The 19,061-nt window shown below is 44.0% G+C and overlaps 1 protein-coding gene across 2 annotated transcripts in view; it reads left to right on the plus strand.

Annotated features, from left to right (window-relative positions):
- Window positions 1–19,061, plus strand: part of trappc8 (trafficking protein particle complex subunit 8) — a 47,861-nt gene that overhangs the window by 19,601 nt on the left and 9,199 nt on the right. For both annotated transcript variants that reach the window (XM_061978461.1, XM_061978462.1), the window contains 18 exons: window positions 1,327–1,427; window positions 3,171–3,276; window positions 3,350–3,481; window positions 3,544–3,768; window positions 7,374–7,479; window positions 7,559–7,753; window positions 7,837–7,994; window positions 8,062–8,136; window positions 9,707–9,806; window positions 9,883–10,040; window positions 10,109–10,539; window positions 10,626–10,776; window positions 10,854–10,950; window positions 17,297–17,362; window positions 17,446–17,504; window positions 17,589–17,795; window positions 17,871–17,972; window positions 18,711–18,850. In XM_061978461.1, coding sequence (XP_061834445.1) covers window positions 1,327–1,427; window positions 3,171–3,276; window positions 3,350–3,481; window positions 3,544–3,768; window positions 7,374–7,479; window positions 7,559–7,753; window positions 7,837–7,994; window positions 8,062–8,136; window positions 9,707–9,806; window positions 9,883–10,040; window positions 10,109–10,539; window positions 10,626–10,776; window positions 10,854–10,950; window positions 17,297–17,362; window positions 17,446–17,504; window positions 17,589–17,795; window positions 17,871–17,972; window positions 18,711–18,850 — 2,609 coding nt within the window. The remainder of the gene's footprint in view (window positions 1–1,326; window positions 1,428–3,170; window positions 3,277–3,349; window positions 3,482–3,543; window positions 3,769–7,373; window positions 7,480–7,558; window positions 7,754–7,836; window positions 7,995–8,061; window positions 8,137–9,706; window positions 9,807–9,882; window positions 10,041–10,108; window positions 10,540–10,625; window positions 10,777–10,853; window positions 10,951–17,296; window positions 17,363–17,445; window positions 17,505–17,588; window positions 17,796–17,870; window positions 17,973–18,710; window positions 18,851–19,061) is intronic.

Below are 19,061 nucleotides of genomic sequence, written 5' to 3' on the forward strand. Positions count from 1 at the left end.
AAGGAGTACGGAAGCTGGACAAATAAGATGCCAAAAACCAACCACTTTCATGTGGTATTGGACAGAAAGGAGGACTTTTTTTCTCCTCCATTCGAAAATGCGGACCTTATCAGCACCACTGCATAATCAATGCAAGTCATCAGAATCAGGTAATACACCAACTTATATTCTTGTCTTCATGAAAGAAAGGAATCTATATGTGTTAAACATGCTTGTATTATCTTTAAACACCTTTAACTTGTTAACAATATTAACTATATGTGTTAAACATGCTTGCATTATCTTTAAACACCTTTAACTTATTAACAATATTAACTATATGTGTTAAACATGCTTGTATTATCTTTAAACACCTTTAACTTGTTAACAATATTAACTATATGTATTAAACATGCTTGTATTATCATTAAACACCTTTAACTTGTTAACAATATTAACTATATGTATTAAACATGCTTGTATTATCATTAAACACCTTTAATTTTTTAACAATATTAACTATGTGTTAAACATGCTTGTATTATCATTAAACATCTTTAACTTGTTAACAATATTAACTATATGTGTTAAACATGCTTGCATTATCTTTAAACACCTTTAACTTGTTAACAATATTAACTATATGTGTTAAACATGCTTGTATTATCTTTAAACACCTTTAACTTGTTAACAATATTAACTATATGTATTAAACATGCTTGTATTATCATTAAACACCTTTAACTTGTTAACAATATTAACTATATGTATTAAACATGCTTGTATTATCATTAAACACCTTTAATTTTTTAACAATATTAACTATGTGTTAAACATGCTTGTATTATCATTAAACATCTTTAACTTGTTAACAATATTAACTATATGTGTTAAACATGCTTGCATTATCATTAAACACCTTTAACTTGTTAACAAAAACATATATTTCATAAATAAGTAAATATAAATGATATATATGAATGAGGTAGATCCCCATGACTTGATCAATTGAAAAGTAGCTCGCCTGCAGAAAAAGTGTGAGCACCCCTGGTTTAATACTATGGTAATATCATGATAAATGACTTACTGCATACATCAGCATCCAAACGAGGAGCCTTTGTAACCTGTTTTGAAATGACTATATAAATGATTCTAAATAGTGCAGCTAGGAGAGGCTCCAGCCCCCCGCGACCCTGAAAGGGGCAAGCGGTAGAAAATGGACGGATGGATGAATATGTATCATTATCGCAGGAGGCTGCAATATATATCACAATACAAATTTTGGGGCATATCTCCTCATCCCTAATTACTACCTTTTTATTTTCCTTTTTTTCATCTCCCCTTTAGGAAATGGCTGCAGTGTCAGCATTTCTTCAGGCCGGAGCCCCCCGACCATATCCTGCACATTACATGGACACGGCAATCCAGACCTATAGAGACGTCTGCAGGTATCTACTTTAGGGATGTCCCGATCCAGGTTTTTGCACTTCCGATCCGATACCGATACTGACCGATAATGGCCTATCCGAGCATGTATTAAAGTTTAAAGTTATTTAGCCTACTTAGTTGTCAGAATCATGTTGAAAAGGGTTTTAGTACTCTTGATAACAACTAGCCAGCTGAATTAGGGGAGTTTGAATAATACACAATGGTTGGTAACAAGAAACTGACCTGTTTATTCAAGGATAAACACAAAATAGACAAAATTATACATGACAAACAGAAATGGCATCATTGAACTAGGGCTGGGCGATATGGCCTTTTTTTAATATTGCCATATTTTAAGGCCATATTGCGATACACGATATATATCTCGATATTTTGCTTAGCCTTGAATGAACACTTGATGCATATAATCACAGCAGTATGATGATTCTGTGTGTTTTGATTGATTGATTGAGACTTTTATTAGTAGGTTGCACAGTGAAGTACATATTCCGTACAATTGACCACTAAATGGTAACACCCCAATAAGTTTTTACACTTGTTTAAGTCGGGGTCCACTTAAATTGATTCATGATACAGATATATACTATCAGATATATACTATCATCATAATACAGTCATCACACAAGATAATCACATTGAATTATTTACATTATTTATAATCCAGGGTGTGGAGGGTAAGTGTCAAAAAGACAGCCAAAAGAGTTTGATATGAGAATAAATCTAAAGTTAAAATATAGGGTAGAAATGCACCCATTTGCAGGAAATGTAGTCTTGATTTTCAACATTTTCTTTTAAGGCTTGCATGTCTACATTAAAACATTCTTCTTCATACTGCATTAATATATGCTACTTTTAAACTTTCATGCAGAGAAGGAAATCACAACTAAAAAAATCACTAATTTTTTCATACGGTGTTGATGTGGAAATGTTTGCCTCTGCATTTTGATGGTGTGGACGTGTGGCACCGAATGGAGATAAGCGTCTCGACAGATGTCACAATATTTGAACAATGATGACGAAAACTGTTTTCTCTGTCGTGTCGGTGTGTCGAAAATTGTTATGCGCTTATTTTTTTTATTTGATTTTGTGCGTGACATATAATTGCTATGCGCAGAGGACGTTTAAACAGTGCGCAGTTGCACAAGCGCGCACCTTAGAGAGAGCGTTGGTCACACGGCTGCGCTAGCATCACAGCTAACGTTAGCCATGCTGCTACCTCTCTGTTCGGGGAGGACGTATACGTATGTGACGTATGACGTGACAGTATGTGACGTGTGTAAGAAGGTGCGCTTGCTGTCTGTGAGAGGGAGACACAGGAAAGAGTGAGAAGAGCCTGTCGTGTAATGCCAGCAGCTAAAAGCAACTGCGTTAGAATCCACAGACCTGTGGATGTGTTGAAGGTGTGCTGGAAAATGCGGAACGGAAATTATAGGGAGCAGCAGAAAAGTGGAATGTACTGTTTAAATAGGTGCGTTGGAAAACACGGAGCAGAGTTTTTTTTTAAACTGGATCTGGATCGGCATTTTCCCCATGCCTTGCCGATACGCATTTTTTTGCAAATATCGGCGGCCGATCCGATCCAAATATCGGATCGGGACATCCCTAATCTACTTACTGTAAAAAATGTATCAAATCCTTTTAGGAAGCGGTGTACATTTAAAGATGGCAAACATGAACTTTGATCAGCAGAACCGTGTCATTTTGCTGCCATTTGACAGCACCTTCTCATCTCACCCTCACAGGAACATGGTGCTGGCCGAGCGCTGCGCTCTCCTCAGCGCAGAGATATTGAAGAGTCAAGGCAAATACTCGGAAGCTGCGACATTGCTCATCAAAATGACCAGTGAGGTGAGGGAACCTGCTCGACTCCGGCGCTATCAGACACTGTTGTCAAAATTCCGCCTTGACTGTTCCCATCCAGGATTCCGACCTGCGCAGCGCTCTGCTCTTAGAGCAGGCGGCCCACTGCTTCATTAACATGCGGACTCGGATGCTGCGCAAGTTTGCCTTCCACATGATCCTGGCGGGCCACCGCTTCAGCAAAGCAGGCCAGGTAAGTCCGTGTGACGCCACACCTACGTGTCCTAAGAAGAAGACTTGACTTGTCGTTTGCAGAAGAGGCACGCGCTGCGCTGCTACTGTCAGGCCATGCAGGTCTACAAGGGCAGGTCCTGGTCCTTGGCAGAGGACCACATCAACTTCACCATCGGCCGGCAGTCCTTCACTCTCGGCCAACCGGAGAAGGCTGTGGCCGCCTTCAAGCAGATCCTGGTCAATGACAGCAGGCAGACGGCCACGCAGCAGGGCGCCTTCCTCCGGGAGTATCTCTACGTTTACAAGGTGACAACCTCCGTACAAGTACAGTGGTATAGCATACCTGCCAACTACTCCGGTTTTCCCGTAATTAGTACGGTTTTCATCAACCTATTCCGTGTTAGGGTTGCAGTGATAAAAAATACGGTTTTTCATTAATTAAAAGAAAATTATTTTTTTTAAGTTTTATTCACGAAATCGCGTAACAACAATGACAATCGACACTGCTTCCCGTAACTTCCCATCGAGCCATTCCGAATGCCATGCGCGAGGCTATTTATAGTAGGGCTGCAGCTAACGATTATTTTTCTATTGATTAATCTATAGATTATTTTTTCGATTAATCGGTTAATCTATAGATTATTTTTTCGATTAATCTATAGATTATTTTTCCTTTTACCGATTTTTTTTTTTTTTTTTTAAATGAAGAGGAAAAAAATAAATGTAGGCCAGTTTTTTCAAAAGGCATGGCTTTTATTTACAAAAAAAAAAGTATGGCCACTCAGTCAACATTGACAACAACATGACAAAATATTCTGTAACAATGTAAACATTTAAAACTTTTAACATTTAACAAAATTAAAAGTAGCTTATTTGCTCTTTAATGTGCAAATATAAAAGTAAACATCCAGTGCAAATCTTAATATTCTGGAATAGTATAAGCATTTCAAAAGTAAAAGTATTGCTTATTTTGCTTTAAAATGTGCAAAAATAAAGCTAAACATCCAATACAAAAAAGTGTACAGTGTAAACATTTCAACAAAAGTAAAAGTATTGCTTATTTTGCTTAATAACACAACAATGATAGTATGATTAAAGTGAAAGTTAATTGTTGGTTTGTACATAGTATATGTAACTGTTAATGTTGTAAAAGGTATTTGCACAACTAATTAACGTTAGCGTTTGTGACACGTCTTGTGCGGTGGGGTTCTTTCAGGACCGACAGACTGAACGCCAGACGGCTTTGCCAGGTTTACAATCTTTTAATTTTACACAAAGTCTTTTCTCTTCCAACTGCGCGGATCGCGCACCTGGGCACGATTGCGGCGTCGCTCCCGGCGCGCCCCGCCTCGCCGCTCGCTCGCCGCCGCCGCCTCTCCACAGCGTTAAAGAGGAGCGCGTCTTTGTAAACACTGAACAGGCACGCCAAACGCGCCTCTCAGAGCGAAACGGTGCTTTAGTTTATGAATTTACAACGCAGATACAAATGACACATTCATGTTTTTGTGTAATAATGACAACGTATACGCACGCGGACGATTGACTTGTTGATGGTGATGGCAAGAACGCTGTCGGGGGTTTTCTTTTCAAATGTTCGTTCATAGCCGTTGTGCTGCTATGATAGGCCATTTCCGCTCGACACAGTGTGCATACAACAACATTATTAGGCCGTTTATTGAAATACTCCCACACTTTTGACGACTTTTGGCGTGCTTTTTTCCCCTCGCTCGCATCGTCTGCTTTGCGCTCCGCGATGACAGTAAAGTAGAGTGACGTAAATATGCGACGCGCCGACGCACAAAAACGGCGTCGACGTATTTAGGTAACCGATGACGTCGACTACGTCGACGCGTCGTTTCAGCCTTAATTTATAGCACCGCAGCCAAGCACGAGGCACCAGTTGCCATTGTTTCCAAACGAGCGAACGATCATGGAATCAGCCGGAGAAAAATCGCAAACGAGTCTTAAACCGAAAAGAAAACTGCAGTCATTCCGTGAAGAATATTCAAAAGCCTATCCGGGAATAATTATCCGTTCCAAAAAGGGTGAAAACTACGCGAATTGCACCTTGTGCAGACAAGATGTTTCGATCGGACACGGAGGAATTAGCGATGTAAAAGACCACGTTGGGACAAAAAAACACAAGTCTAATGCCGTTGCTAGCGATACAAGTGGAAAACTTTCAACGTTTTTCGGATTTTAGCCACAAAAAGGTAATGACACCAATGTTATCTATTGGAATTGTTTAGTACTGTTATACTGTTAAAAGTGTTTACCGTATTTTCCGCACCATAAGGCGCCCTGGGTTATAAGCCGCGCCTTCAATGAACGGCATATTTCAAAACTTTGTCCACCTATAAGCCGCCCCGTGTTGTAAGCCGCATCTAACTGCGCTAAAGGAATGTCAAAAAAACAGTCAGATAGGTCAGTCAAACTTTAATAATATATTAAAAACCAGCGTGATGTGGGCGCGCATGGAGTCGTATATCAACATGGACGGAGCTGCGTGAAAAAAGCCACCCGGCCTCTTCGCGTAAACTTACCTTAACCACTCACTCATCTTTTCTTCATCCAGCCATCCCTTCGAGTTAGCTTTTATGATGACGCCGGCTGGAAAGGTCTCTTTTGGCAAGGTCTTCCTTTTGAATATCACCATGGGTGGAAGTTTCTGGCCATTAGCATGGCAAGCTAGAACCACAGTGAAGGATGACTTCTCATTCCCTGTGGTGCGAATATTCACCGTACGTGCTCCCGTTGTATCCACAGTGCGGTTCACAGGAATATCAAAAGTCAGTGGAACCTCGTCCATGTTGATAATGTTCTCTGGCCGGATCTTTTTTTCAGCTATCTTGTTTTTACAATATGCACGGAAAGTAGCCAGCTTTTCTTGAAAGTCTTTAGGCAGTTGCTGTGAAATAGTAGTCCGTGTGCGGATGGAGAGATTGCGTCTTTTCATGAACCGGAAACCTGTCGCTTAGTAGGAGCCATTTTGTGGTCTTTACAGATGTAAACACACAAAGGAAATGAAACGTAATATCCGCGCGCTTCTTCTTCTTCTACCGGGGCGGGTGGTTGCTTACAGTAGAAGAAGCGCTTCCTGTTCTATGGGGGCGGGTGCTTACCTTGGCGGTTGCTTGCGTAGAAGAAGAAGCACTTCCTCTTCTACGGGGAAAAAAGATGGCGGCTGTTTACCGTAGTTGCGAGACCGAAACTTTATGAAAATGAATCTTAATATTAATCCATATATAAAGCGCACCGGGTTATAAGCCGCACTGTCAGCTTTTGAGTAAATTTGTGGTTTTTAGGTGCGGCTAATAGTGCGGAAAATACGGTAAGCTGCCGAGCCGCATCAAAGTGATCAAAGAGCCGCATGCGGATTGCCGACCCCTAGTATAGGCTTTATATATGCATGCAGTCGGCAGTTTTTTTGTGCGATGCGGCCCCCAAATCCAAAACTTTGGACACCCCTGGCATAGAAAATTAAGAGGACAAGCATTTTGACTCTCGCAGTTTGCGGAACATTTGCTTTGATGTCGGCTCCGAAGAGCGTGTGGGCGAGCTGGTGGAACATTGACGTCAGTTCCTAAAACAATATTTTTGCCTGTTCTCTCCTAATTTGTCAACTATTATTTTCTCACCTGTCTATTTTGGCGGAGAATTATGATTCTTATCGCTGCTTGATGACGTATTGGTCAGATGAATGCGAGCGGAGCAGATTTATGCCCACATACGAAAGAGGCCTGGGTCGGATTGTAAAAATTCAGAATTGCAGTGTTCACATTGACATGAAAAAATCCAATAGAAGTAAGATATGGGCAAGAAAATGGACCTACAGTGTGAACTAGGCCTACATGGACTTTTCCTGATGTGTATCACAAAGGAAACCATCAGTTTGCTTGTGTGTCTTCTAGAGTGTGATCAGCAGAAGTGAAGTCAATCTGCCTCAGCTGCCGCTGCCCTGCATCCACAGCTCTGCCACACGGATCTACTTTGGCCACGAGCGCCGTCTCGCTGAGGGTAATGTGCTCATGCCACGCCTCCAGCTGGAGGGAATCTACAGGGATCTCACACTCCGTTTTGATTGTGGCGTGTGCAGGGGAAAAGCAGGCCGCCACTCACGTGTCCCTGGACCAGGAGTACGACCCGGACCTGGCGGCCATGTGGTGCAAGCTGGAGGAGCAGCTGGCGGCCGCCGCCAACCGAGGCGTGGTTCCGCCGAACTTCCAGCCCAGCCAGTGCTACCTGAACAGCCAGACGGACAACCTGCACCACCCGCTGGCCGTGGTGGAAGGTGCGAGCCCCTCTGCACACAGTTCCAGGGATGAAGTTGATGGCTTTAAAGGTGCCACCTACTTCCTGTCTATCCTTTTGCAGAGCCAATCATCGTGGAGGTGATGTTCAGGAACCCGCTAAAGGTTCCTCTGTCGCTGTCGTGCCTCTCGCTCCTCTGGAGGTTCCAACATGAGAGCGAGAGAACAACTGAAGACTCATCAGGGGAGTTCATCACCAATGAGGGGACGTTGGCTCAGGAGGTGCGGCGTCTGCACACCTTTCTCTCCTTTTAAAAGAATAATATTCAATCTGCTTTTGCATCTGCAGGCGTCACAGGGAGACAACGTCGTCACCACTGAGACCATCCCAGACTTTCATTTGGGTCCAGAGGAAACCAAAATGGTGGGTTGTCACTCCTACAAGACACTAGCAGCGTTTGATTGATTGAAACTTGTATTAGTAAATTGCACAGTACAGTACATATTCCGTACAATTGACCACTAAATGGTAACACCCCAATAAGTTTTTCAACTTGTTCAAGTCGGGGTCCACGTACCGTATTTTCCGCACCATAAGCCGCCCTGGGTTATAAGCCGCGCCTTCAATGAACGGCATATTTCAAAACTTTGTCCACCTATAAGCCGCCCCGTGTTATAAGCCGCATCTAACTGCGCTAAAGGAATGTCAAAAAAACAGTCAGATAGGTCAGTCAAACTTTAATAATATATTAAAAACCAGCGTGATGTGGGCGCGCACGGAATCGTATATCAACATGGACAGAGCTGCGTGAAAAAAGCCACCCGGCCTCTTCGCGTAAACTTAAACTTACCTTAACCACTCGCTCATCTTTTCTTCATCCATCCATCCCTTCGAGTTAGCTTTTATGATGACGCCGGCTGGAAAGGTCTCTTTTGGCAAGGTCTTCCTTTTGAATATCACCATGGGTGGAAGTTTCTGGCCATTAGCATGGCAAGCTAGAACCACAGTGAAGGATGACTTCTCATTCCCTGTGGTGCGAATATTCACCGTACGTGCTCCCGTTGTATCCACAGTGCGGTTCACAGGAATATCAGTTGCTGTGAAATAGTAATCCGTGTGCGGATGGAGAGATTGCGTCTTTTCATGAACCAGATACCTGTCGCTTAGTAGGAGCCATTTTGTGGTCTTTACAGATGTAAACACACAAAGGAAATGAACCGTACGGTAATATCCGCGCGCTTTTTCTTCTTCTACGCGGGCGGGTGGTTGCTTACAGTAGAAGAAGAAGCGCTTCCTGTTCTATGGGGGCGGGTGCTAACCTTGGCGGTTGCTTGCGTAGAAGAAGAAGCGCTTCCTGTTCTACCGGGAAAAAAGATGGCGGCTGTTTACCGAAGTTGCGAGACCGAAACTTTATGAAAATGAATCTTAATATTTATCCATATATAAAGCGCACCGGGTTATAAGGCGCACTGTCAGCTTTTGAGAAAATTTGTGGTTTTTAGGTGCGCCTTATAGTGCGGAAAATACGGTATATATATATATATATATATATATATATGTCTTAATAAGGTTATCCAAAAAATAGTGCTTGATACCGTAGTAGAGCGCAATATATGTATGTGTGGGAAAAAAATCACAAGACTACTTCATCTCTACAGGCCTGTTTCATGAGGGGTTCCCTCAATCATCAGGAGATTTTAATGGAAGTGGTATGTGAATGCTTCCATTAAAATCTCCTGATGATTGAGGGAACCCCTCATGAAACAGGCCTGTAGAGATGAAGTAGTCTTGTGATTTTTTTCCCACACATACATATATATATATATATATCTTAACCACGCCCCCGCCCCCCACCCCCCACCTCCCGAAATCGGAGGTCTCAAGGTTGGCAAGTATGGTGTTAGTCAAGGGTTGAAGTTGACTGCAGGTGTTATTTTAGTGCGTTAGCATCGTGAACATGACCATTAACAGTTAGTTTGACCTTCGACCTCAGGCTCGGCTCAGGCTGCTGCCGCACAGGACGGGCCAACTGAACATTGTGGGCGTGGTCTACGACCTGGCCGCCGCGTCCTCTGGAGACACGGCCGCCGACGGTAACGTGAGCACATGTCACCGGCTCGTTAGTCCGCTGCCGGTCGCCTAACACTCGCCACGGCCTCTCGCTTGCAGGGCACCAGAAGTCTGAGGTGATGGTCGTCCGAGGAAAGCAGGACCTGAAGATCCAGGGCCCGCGACTCAATCAGACCAAAGAAGACAAGATGTTTGTGCGACACGGACCAGACCGACGCCTTGATCCGATCATCACTCCGCCAATGGCCCTGATGGAGGTACCAGTTTACTCCTGCGACTCACCTTCTCTGACCGTCCATCAGTATGTGACGCCTGCGTGTGTCAGGTCTTCTTCCTCCAGTTCCCCACTGCTCTGCTGTGCGGCGAGATCAGAAAGGCGTACGTCGAGTTCTGCAACGTCAGCGGCGTGACACTCTGCGGCCTGCGGGTGGCGTCCACACATCCCGATTTCTTCACCTTCGGCAGTCAGGCCACGACGCCCCTCACGCCCCTTAGTCCGAACTCAGCTGAAAACTGCTCCGCCTACAAAACAATAGCCACGCCCCCTGGATCCTCCGGGGCGTCTGAGACGCTGGTCTCAGCGGGAGATTTTAGCCCGCTGTCCAACGTGGTGGACATTCCCATAAACGGCGGCATGCTGCACCCGGGCGAGTCCACGCAGCTTCCTCTCTGGCTCCGAGGCCCAGACCAGGAAGGCGTTCATGAGATCAACTTCCTGTTTTACTACGAGAGCCCAGAGAAAGGGACCAAGATCAGGTAGAACCTCACTGGACGTCACACCAGCAGCAACCATCTAAAAGGAAACAGGAAGTCGGTTAACGTGTACTTCCTTCCTCCTTCAGTCACCGCGTGCTGCGTCACACGGTGTTCATATGCGCCAGTCGCTCTCTCAGCGTGCAAGCGTCGGCCTGCTGCAGCAGCGTCCCTCCGCAGCGAGGCCCGGACGAGGACGGCGGGACGCTGGTGTTCATCGACGTGGAGAACATTAACACGGTGAGGGTCCCGCCCACCGTCTGGTCGCCCTATGGCTAACGGTAGCTCCTCCACTGATGTCCGTCTTTGCCTCTCAGAGTGAAGCTGGCGTCCGTGAGTTCCACATCGTCCAGGTGTCCAGTAGCAGTCAACGCTGGCGCCTGCACAAGTGCATCAACCCCGCCAAGGAGAACGGTGCGTGCGCTCATGTTTCTCAATTTTGTAGTGGGGGGGGGGGGTGGGATGCAAGGAAGGATGCTTGACTTTTTGGTGAGGAACTGGATAAATGTGCAGGTACAGGAATGGATCATAATGGCACTGCCCGTTTATTCGTCCATGAATCAGGAGGTTTTGTTAACAGTTTGGGAATAACTTAGCTGTCGACAAAATAACGAAGTCCAGTTCCACCATGTTCTTCTTATCACTAAAAAAGCGCCCGCTTACAAAAGCCAAAAGCAGTGAAGTTGTCACGTTGTGTAAATGGTAAATAAAAAGAGAATACAACAAATCCTTTTCAACTTACAGGTAAAAGCCAGTAAATTAGAATATTTTGAAAAACTTGATTTATTTCAGTAATTGCATTCAAAAGGTGTAACTTGTACATTATATTTATTCATTGCACACAGACTGATGCATTCAAATGTTTATTTCATTTAATTTTGATGATTTGAAGTGGCAACAAATGAAAATCCAAAATTCCGTGTGTCACAAAATTAGAATATTACTTAAGGCTAATACAAAAAAGGGATTTTTAGAAATGTTGGCCAACTGAAAAGTATGAAAATGAAAAATATGAGCATGTACAATACTCAATACTTGGTTGGAGCTCCTTTTGCCTCAATTACTGCGTTAATGCGGCGTGGCATGGAGTCGATGAGTTTCTGGCACTGCTCAGGTGTTATGAGAGCCCAGGTTGCTCTGATAGTGGCCTTCAACTCTTCTGCGTTTTTGGGTCTGGCATTCTGCATCTTCCTTTTCACAATACCCCACAGATTTTCTATGGGGCTAAGGTCAGGGGAGTTGGCGGGCCAATTTAGAACAGAAATACCATGGTCCGTAAACCAGGCACGGGTAGATTTTGCGCTGTGTGCAGGCGCCAAGTCCTGTTGGAACTTGAAATCTCCATCTCCATAGAGCAGGTCAGCAGCAGGAAGCATGAAGTGCTCTAAAACTTGCTGGTAGACGGCTGCGTTGACCCTGGATCTCAGGAAACAGAGTGGACCGACACCAGCAGATGACATGGCACCCCAAACCATCACTGATGGTGGAAACTTTGCACTAGACTTCAGGCAACGTGGATCCTGTGCCTCTCCTGTCTTCCTCCAGACTCTGGGACCTCGATTTCCAAAGGAAATGCAAAATTTGCTTTCGTCAGAAAACATGACTTTGGACCACTCAGCAGCAGTCCAGCTGGTGTCGGTCCACTCTGTTTCCTGAGATCCAGGGTCAACGCAGCCGTCTACCAGCAAGTTTTAGAGCACTTCATGCTTCCTGCTGCTGACCTGCTCTATGGAGATGGAGATTTCAAGTTCCAACAGGACTTGGCGCCTGCACACAGCGCAAAATCTACCTGTGCCTGGTTTACGGACCATGGTATTTCTGTTGTAAATTGGCCCGCCAACTCCCCTGACCTTAGCCCCATAGAAAATCTGTGGGGTATTGTGAAAAGGAAGATGCAGAATGCCAGACCCAAAAACGCAGAAGAGTTGAAGGCCACTATCAGAGCAACCTGGGCTCTCATAACACCTGAGCAGTGCCAGAAACTCATCGACTCCATGCCACGCCGCATTAACGCAGTAATTGAGGCAAAAGGAGCTCCAACCAAGTATTGAGTATTGTACATGCTCATATTTTTCATTTTCATACTTTTCAGTTGGCCAACATTTCTAAAAATCCCTTTTTTGTATTAGCCTTAAGTAATATTCTAATTTTGGATTTTCATTTGTTGCCACTTCAAATCATCAAAATTAAATGAAATAAACATTTGAATGCATCAGTCTGTGTGCAATGAATAAATATAATGTACAAGTTACACCTTTTGAATGCAATTACTGAAATAAATCAAGTTTTTCAAAATATTCTAATTTACTGGCTTTTACCTGTAAGTCATTTCTGTTAAAAACAGACGTGTTCTAGTTTTAATGTCCTTATAAAACAAAACTAATTAAACAGCATGAACATGTGCACACAGTAGGAATGCAAGGGTTTGTCGACAATAAAACTTGTCACCGACAACTATGGCTGCACGATAAATCCACAACAAGTTTTTTATTAATACAATAAATAACCGCAAGAGCCTGAGGTTTTTTTTCTTCTTCGCCGTCACCGGCGTTTGACAGCCATGTTTAGTATCGCGTTTATTGGTGTCTCACTTGAAACATAAAGAAAGACGTCTGACTTTGTGCATCGCTCTCAGCACCTGAGCGGTATATGCATTGAGTCTATTACAGTGCTAAAAATATCAGGAGTTAACCAATAATCAATGATGTATCAGTTTGCAGCTTTTTAAACTCACCACAAAATGCTTGTTTCTTTTTGATTAAGTTGGTTTTGCCCTTTTAAATGGACAAAGGTTGAATAGTGTTGCGTTTTGGACCAGTTGTTCCTCCCAGGGAATTCAAGTCACAATTCGCTCCCAAGCTCTTTACGACACTTAAAGCTGAGTTGAAAAACCACCAGAGACAGAATAGATATTTTGTTGTATATTTTCAAAGCTTTGCCAATATACATTTTGAGACCAGTCTAACCCTAGAACATTCTATTGCGCCTCCCAAAATGGTCTGTCTCCCCAACGCCCAAAAACCCCTCTTTCCTTCCCCCTCCCTAGCCATAATACAAGCACAACGTCTCCCTAGCCATAATACATTCCAAAGAACTCAAGGTTAACACACACAGTATACTTGCTGACAGAGCATCAAGAGAAAAAAATGGAAAACACGAGCTGTTTTCAAATATGACAAAGAAATGGAAGAAGTACAACTTAAATTCGGATATATGTAAATATCTGCCTCCGACAATAGTTATTCAAATGTTTGTAACAGCATAGTTACAGTATATACACATATTTGAACAAACTAGTCATCTTTGCCGTTAGTAAGCACATGCATAAAATATCTCAAGCTGAATTTAAAAGTAATGGCTAAATTAGAGCTACGCATTATAGACTGACTAGTCGACTATCAAAATAGTCAAGCACATAGTGACTTCCTGTCTGGTACAAAGTAGCCTCGAAATAAAAGCATGGCAATATTAACCCGGTGCCAGTGTTGTTTTTGTTGACCAAAAAATGTTTGTCTTAGTTACCGTCAACAACCTATTTTCCCCTGACTAAGACAGATCTTGTTGTGATTTGGTTCTTAATAAAAGTGGTTTCAAAAACGCTCTACCCATCATACTTTTATGTTTCAGTCGAGCAGATTTGCTGTTATTTTCCTCGACTAAAATGTTGAGGAATTTATTTGACTAAAACTAGACTAAAACTCAGTTTGGTTGACTAAAATATGACTGAAATACATTTTCGTCAAAAGAAAATGACTAAAAGACCGCTTCTATGTTAGCTACCTCTCTTTGTTTATAATTTATATTTTCTGCTGGATCTACTTTTTTTTTTTTTATGCTGCCCTTTTATATGCTGCAGCTGTTACATATACTGTACATGGTAATTGGGATGTGTTGTATATTTTATATATATTATATATATATACATATGTTATATTTATATTACTACTATGGTACATTTTTAGTCTACTTTATACCTTTTTCTTTTTGTGCCCTTGTGTGCATTATCCTTTCCATCCTTGTCCTTTCCAACCTTTGTAACTGAGCTACTGTGTGGATCATTGAAGTTTGTCTAAGTCTAAAACTAAATTAAAGATTTCTGTCAAAATGAACACTGTTCACGATAATTAAGACGAACATTTTTAGTCAACAAAATGAAAACTGCCTGGTGCTGGTGGAAAGACACCTGACTGCCTACTAGAGATGCGCGGATAGGCAATTATTTCATCCGCAACCGCATCACAAAAGTCGTCAACCATCCGCCATCCACCCGAACTAACATTTAATCAAAACCGCACCCGCCCGCCATCCGCCACCCGCCACCCGCCCGTTGTTATATATCTAATATAGACGATGCAAGGCATTAGTGAGGTTATAAAGCTTTTGCCTGTTAAAGAAAGGAGACTGATCCAATGCAGCAGAGACATTCAATGCGTGCCACGCTGTCACGGCCCAGACGCACACCAGTGCGCAATCATCTGGGAGCCGCGCTGAGCGCACCTCCAAGCGCGCTCGCGCCACTCAAACTGCTGCAGGCAGCTGCGTTCTATCTTGTTTTAACATCCTGTGGCACTCTTCTGGGATCACGGCGGACGAAACCGCTCATGCTCAGGGTGTTTGTGGAGGTTCGGGGTTTTGCACAAATGTGATGCACCATGATGGATGTCCCGGTTTTGTGACTGTCGTAGACATAAACAGCGTCGCAGCTCTTGCAAATCACGTAGCCAGCATTACTATCATCCTGATTTACAACCTCATAAAAACGAGTCCACGCTGAACTTTTCTGGCCTTTTTTTCCCCTGGTCTTTAGTATTCCCTTTTTTAGTTTGTCGCGTACCACGTTTGCTGCCGGCGTTGCCATCTCTTTTTTTTTTCTTCTTCTTCTGTTGTGGCATATGCTGCAGGTGCCTGCTCGTTTTTCGTATGTGGGTAACAACATTTAACTATGTATATATATTTCCGAATTGGTTTAACTGCCACCCGCCTGAATCTATTTAAAATCTAATTTTTTTTTATTTCAACCGCCCGACCCGACCCGCGGATAAAATCTAATTTTTTTTTATTTCAACCGCCCGACCCGCGGATAATCCGCGGACTCCGCGGTTGTGTCCGCAAACCGCGCATCTCTACTGCCTACTCAAGTGCAACCATGTTATTTTACTAGCGGGCTTTTATTTTGAAGGCCTGCCTTACAGGCCACAGGATGTGTTGCCAAGCGGACCGGAAGCTGTGCTGAGAGGATGTTTTTGTCCATGAAAGTCAAAATGTGAGAATGTAAGGTAAAATGGGGACGGCGTTGCGTGGTTGGGAGAGTGGCCGTGCTAGCAACCTGAGGGTTCCTGGTTCGATCCCCACCTACCAACCTAGTCACGTCTGTTGTGTCCTTGAGCAAGACACTTCACCCTTGCTCCTGATGGGTGGTGGTTAGGGCGTTGCATGGCAGCTCCCGCCATTAGTGTGTGAATGTGTGAATGTGGAAATAGTGTCAAAGCGCTTTGAGTACCGTATTTTCCGCACCATAAGGCGCCCTGGGTTATAAGCCGCGCCTTCAATGAACGGCATATTTCAAAACTTTGTCCACCTATAAGCCGCCCTGTGTTATAAGCCGCATCTAACTGCGCTAAAGGAATGTCAAAAAAACAGTCAGATAGGTCAGTCAAACTTTAATAATATATTAAAAACCAGCGTGATGTGGGCGCGCATGGAGTCGTATATCAACATGGACGGAGCTGCGTGAAAAAAGCCACCCGGCCTCTTCGCGTAAACTTACCTTAACCACTCGCTCATCTTTTCTTCATCCATCCATCCCTTCGAGTTAGCTTTTATGATGACGCCGGCTGGAAAGGTCTCTTTTGGCAAGGTCTTCCTTTTGAATATCACCATGGGTGGAAGTTTCTGGCCATTAGCATGGCAAGCTAGAACCACAGTGAAGGATGACTTCTCATTCCCTGTGATGCGAATATTCACCGTACGTGCTCCCGTTGTATCCACAGTGCGGTTCACAGGAATATCAAAAGTCAGTGGAACCTCGTCCATGTTGATAATGTTCTCTGGCCGGATCTTTTTTTCAGCTATCTTGTTTTTACAATATGCACGGAAAGTAGCCAGCTTTTCTTGAAAGTCTTTAGGCAGTTGCTGTGAAATAGTAGTCAGTGTGCGGATGGAGAGATTGCGTCTTTTCATGAACCGGAAACCTGTCGCTTAGTAGGAGCCATTTTGTGGTCTTTACAGATGTAAACACACAAAGGAAATGAAACGTAATATCCGCGCGCTTCTTCTTCTTCTACGCGGGCGGGTGGTTGCTTACAGTAGAAGAAGAAGCGCTTCCTGTTCTATGGGGGCGGGTGCTTACCTTGGCGGTTGCTTGCCGTAGAAGAAGAAGCACTTCCTCTTCTACGGGGAAAAAAGATGGCGGCTGTTTACCGTAGTTGCGAGACCGAAACTTTATGAAAATTAATCTTAATATTAATCCATATATAAAGCGCACCGGGTTATAAGCCGCACTGTCAGCTTTTGAGTAAATTTGTGGTTTTTAGGTGCGGCTAATAGTGCGGAAAATACGGTACCTTAAAGGTAGAAAAGCGCTATACAGGTATAACCCATTTATCATTTAAAATATAAAGGTTTCCCGGGGATAACGGCAGAGTTCACTATCAGTCAGTCGGTCCAAATGGGGGCCCACCATTAAGGGGTTTCACTGTATGTGGTTATAGATAGATATGAAGTTCTATATGGTGCTGATAAAACCTTGTTTGTCCTCCAGACTGCAAACTCGGCAGTAGGGAGCGAGCCAAGCTGTGTTTTAGGGCCACGCCATGCCAACCTCCAGGTGCGCCACCACATCCTTGGACCTCCTTCACCTGCTTTCAGGGGGCCGACACGTTTTAAATGTGTGTGTTTGTGTGTTAGCAGCTACCTCAGATGCAGTCAAGCTCTTCACCTTTGCAGACCTGAACCTGGGCAATGAGCGGGTACGCCGGGCATCTCATCTTTTTTTACATTCCAGGACACCCTAAGCTCACTTTGTCCGTGTTCTTCGTCGGGTCTCGGTGCAGATCGTCAGCTCAGCCACGCCCTGCGGCGACTTCTTCTTTCGATGCCGCTGGAGCTCCGAGTCTCGGCAAGCCGAAGCCTCGTCAGCCAGGACGTCGTCCGGCGCCAGGAACTCCAGTCTGGCCGCCGCCGAGGACAAAAGGTGCGACGTGGCTCACATGGTGAAGAAGTGCAACGAACTGGACCTCAACCTCATCGTCATCTGGAAGGTAAACAAGTCGGTGACTGGTGCGACCCGTGAAGAACAAACGTGTGTGTGTGTGTGTGTGTGTGTGTGTGTGCAGGCGTACGTGGTGGAGGACAACAAGCAGCTGATCCTGGAGGGTCAGCTCCACGTGGCGTTGCAGACTGTCGGCAAGGAGGCCACGTCTTTGACACCCAAAGAGGTAAAACAAACCCCCCTCGCATGTCCTCCACTTTCAATGCCACATTTGACATTTGGCAACCTAACCGTTAAGCTAAAAAGCAAACTGGCCGGCATGCATAAAACGGCAATGAAAATCGTAGGGAGGAAAGAATATGAGCCTATACAGAGCATCTATGAGCAGGCAGTTAGGAAAAAAGCTAAGAAAATTATTTCCAACTCACAACACCCACTCTTTCCTGAATATGGAACCCTGCCATCGGGGAGAAGACTCCGGGTCCCATTATGCAAATTTAACCGCCTTAAATTATCATTTGTCCCAGCCTCCATTAAGCTGACCAACAATGTGCAATAGAATTTTAATACATAGGTTAGCACTTTTTTTTAGCACATAGCACTTTAGCACATAGCACTTTAGAACTAAGCACTTTAGCACACAGCACTTTATCCATGAGCTCTAGTGCAATGCACATTGGTACTTTATCTTTATCTCTATACTGTAGATGTTATGCCTACATCAAAGTGTCTATCAAGCTCCATGTTCTGATGTTTAAATGTTAGTTGTATGGTTGTGGTTGTGTCTGTGCTTGTGTTTTTGTTCTGTTGTTTTTGGGTATGTTAAGAAAGCAATGATGCACTGTGCCCAAGACAAATTTCCCCGCGGGGACAATAAAGTTGAACCTTGACCTTGACCTTGACACAGACAATGTCTTGTAAGTGTGAAAAGAAGTGAAGCAGTGCGTTGTTGTCGTGGTGGCAGGAAGCTCAAGAGATGGTTCTGTTCAAGTTCAAGTCGGATCTGCCGCCTCCGGCCGTGTTGCCGTCTGCAGAGCTGTACCGCCTGGTCAAGACCAACATGCACTACCCTGAGACGTGCACACACGCCTTCAAACACAACAGGTGACACACACAACTCACTCCGTTAAAGGGGAATTTCTCCTTTCATTTGCAATCTTTTTGTAAGACAAGAGCACATGTTTGTCTCTTTTTCGTGCATTCTAAATTGTCAAGGAATGTTAGCATAAGACAGCTAACAATGGAGTCAATGGGAGTGCCGCTACCCTGCCCACTAGAGATGCGCGGATAGGCAAATATTTCATCCGCAACAGCA

The sequence above is a fragment of the Nerophis lumbriciformis genome, linkage group LG18 (assembly GCF_033978685.3).
Source record: "Nerophis lumbriciformis linkage group LG18, RoL_Nlum_v2.1, whole genome shotgun sequence".
Taxonomy (NCBI): domain Eukaryota; kingdom Metazoa; phylum Chordata; class Actinopteri; order Syngnathiformes; family Syngnathidae; genus Nerophis; species Nerophis lumbriciformis.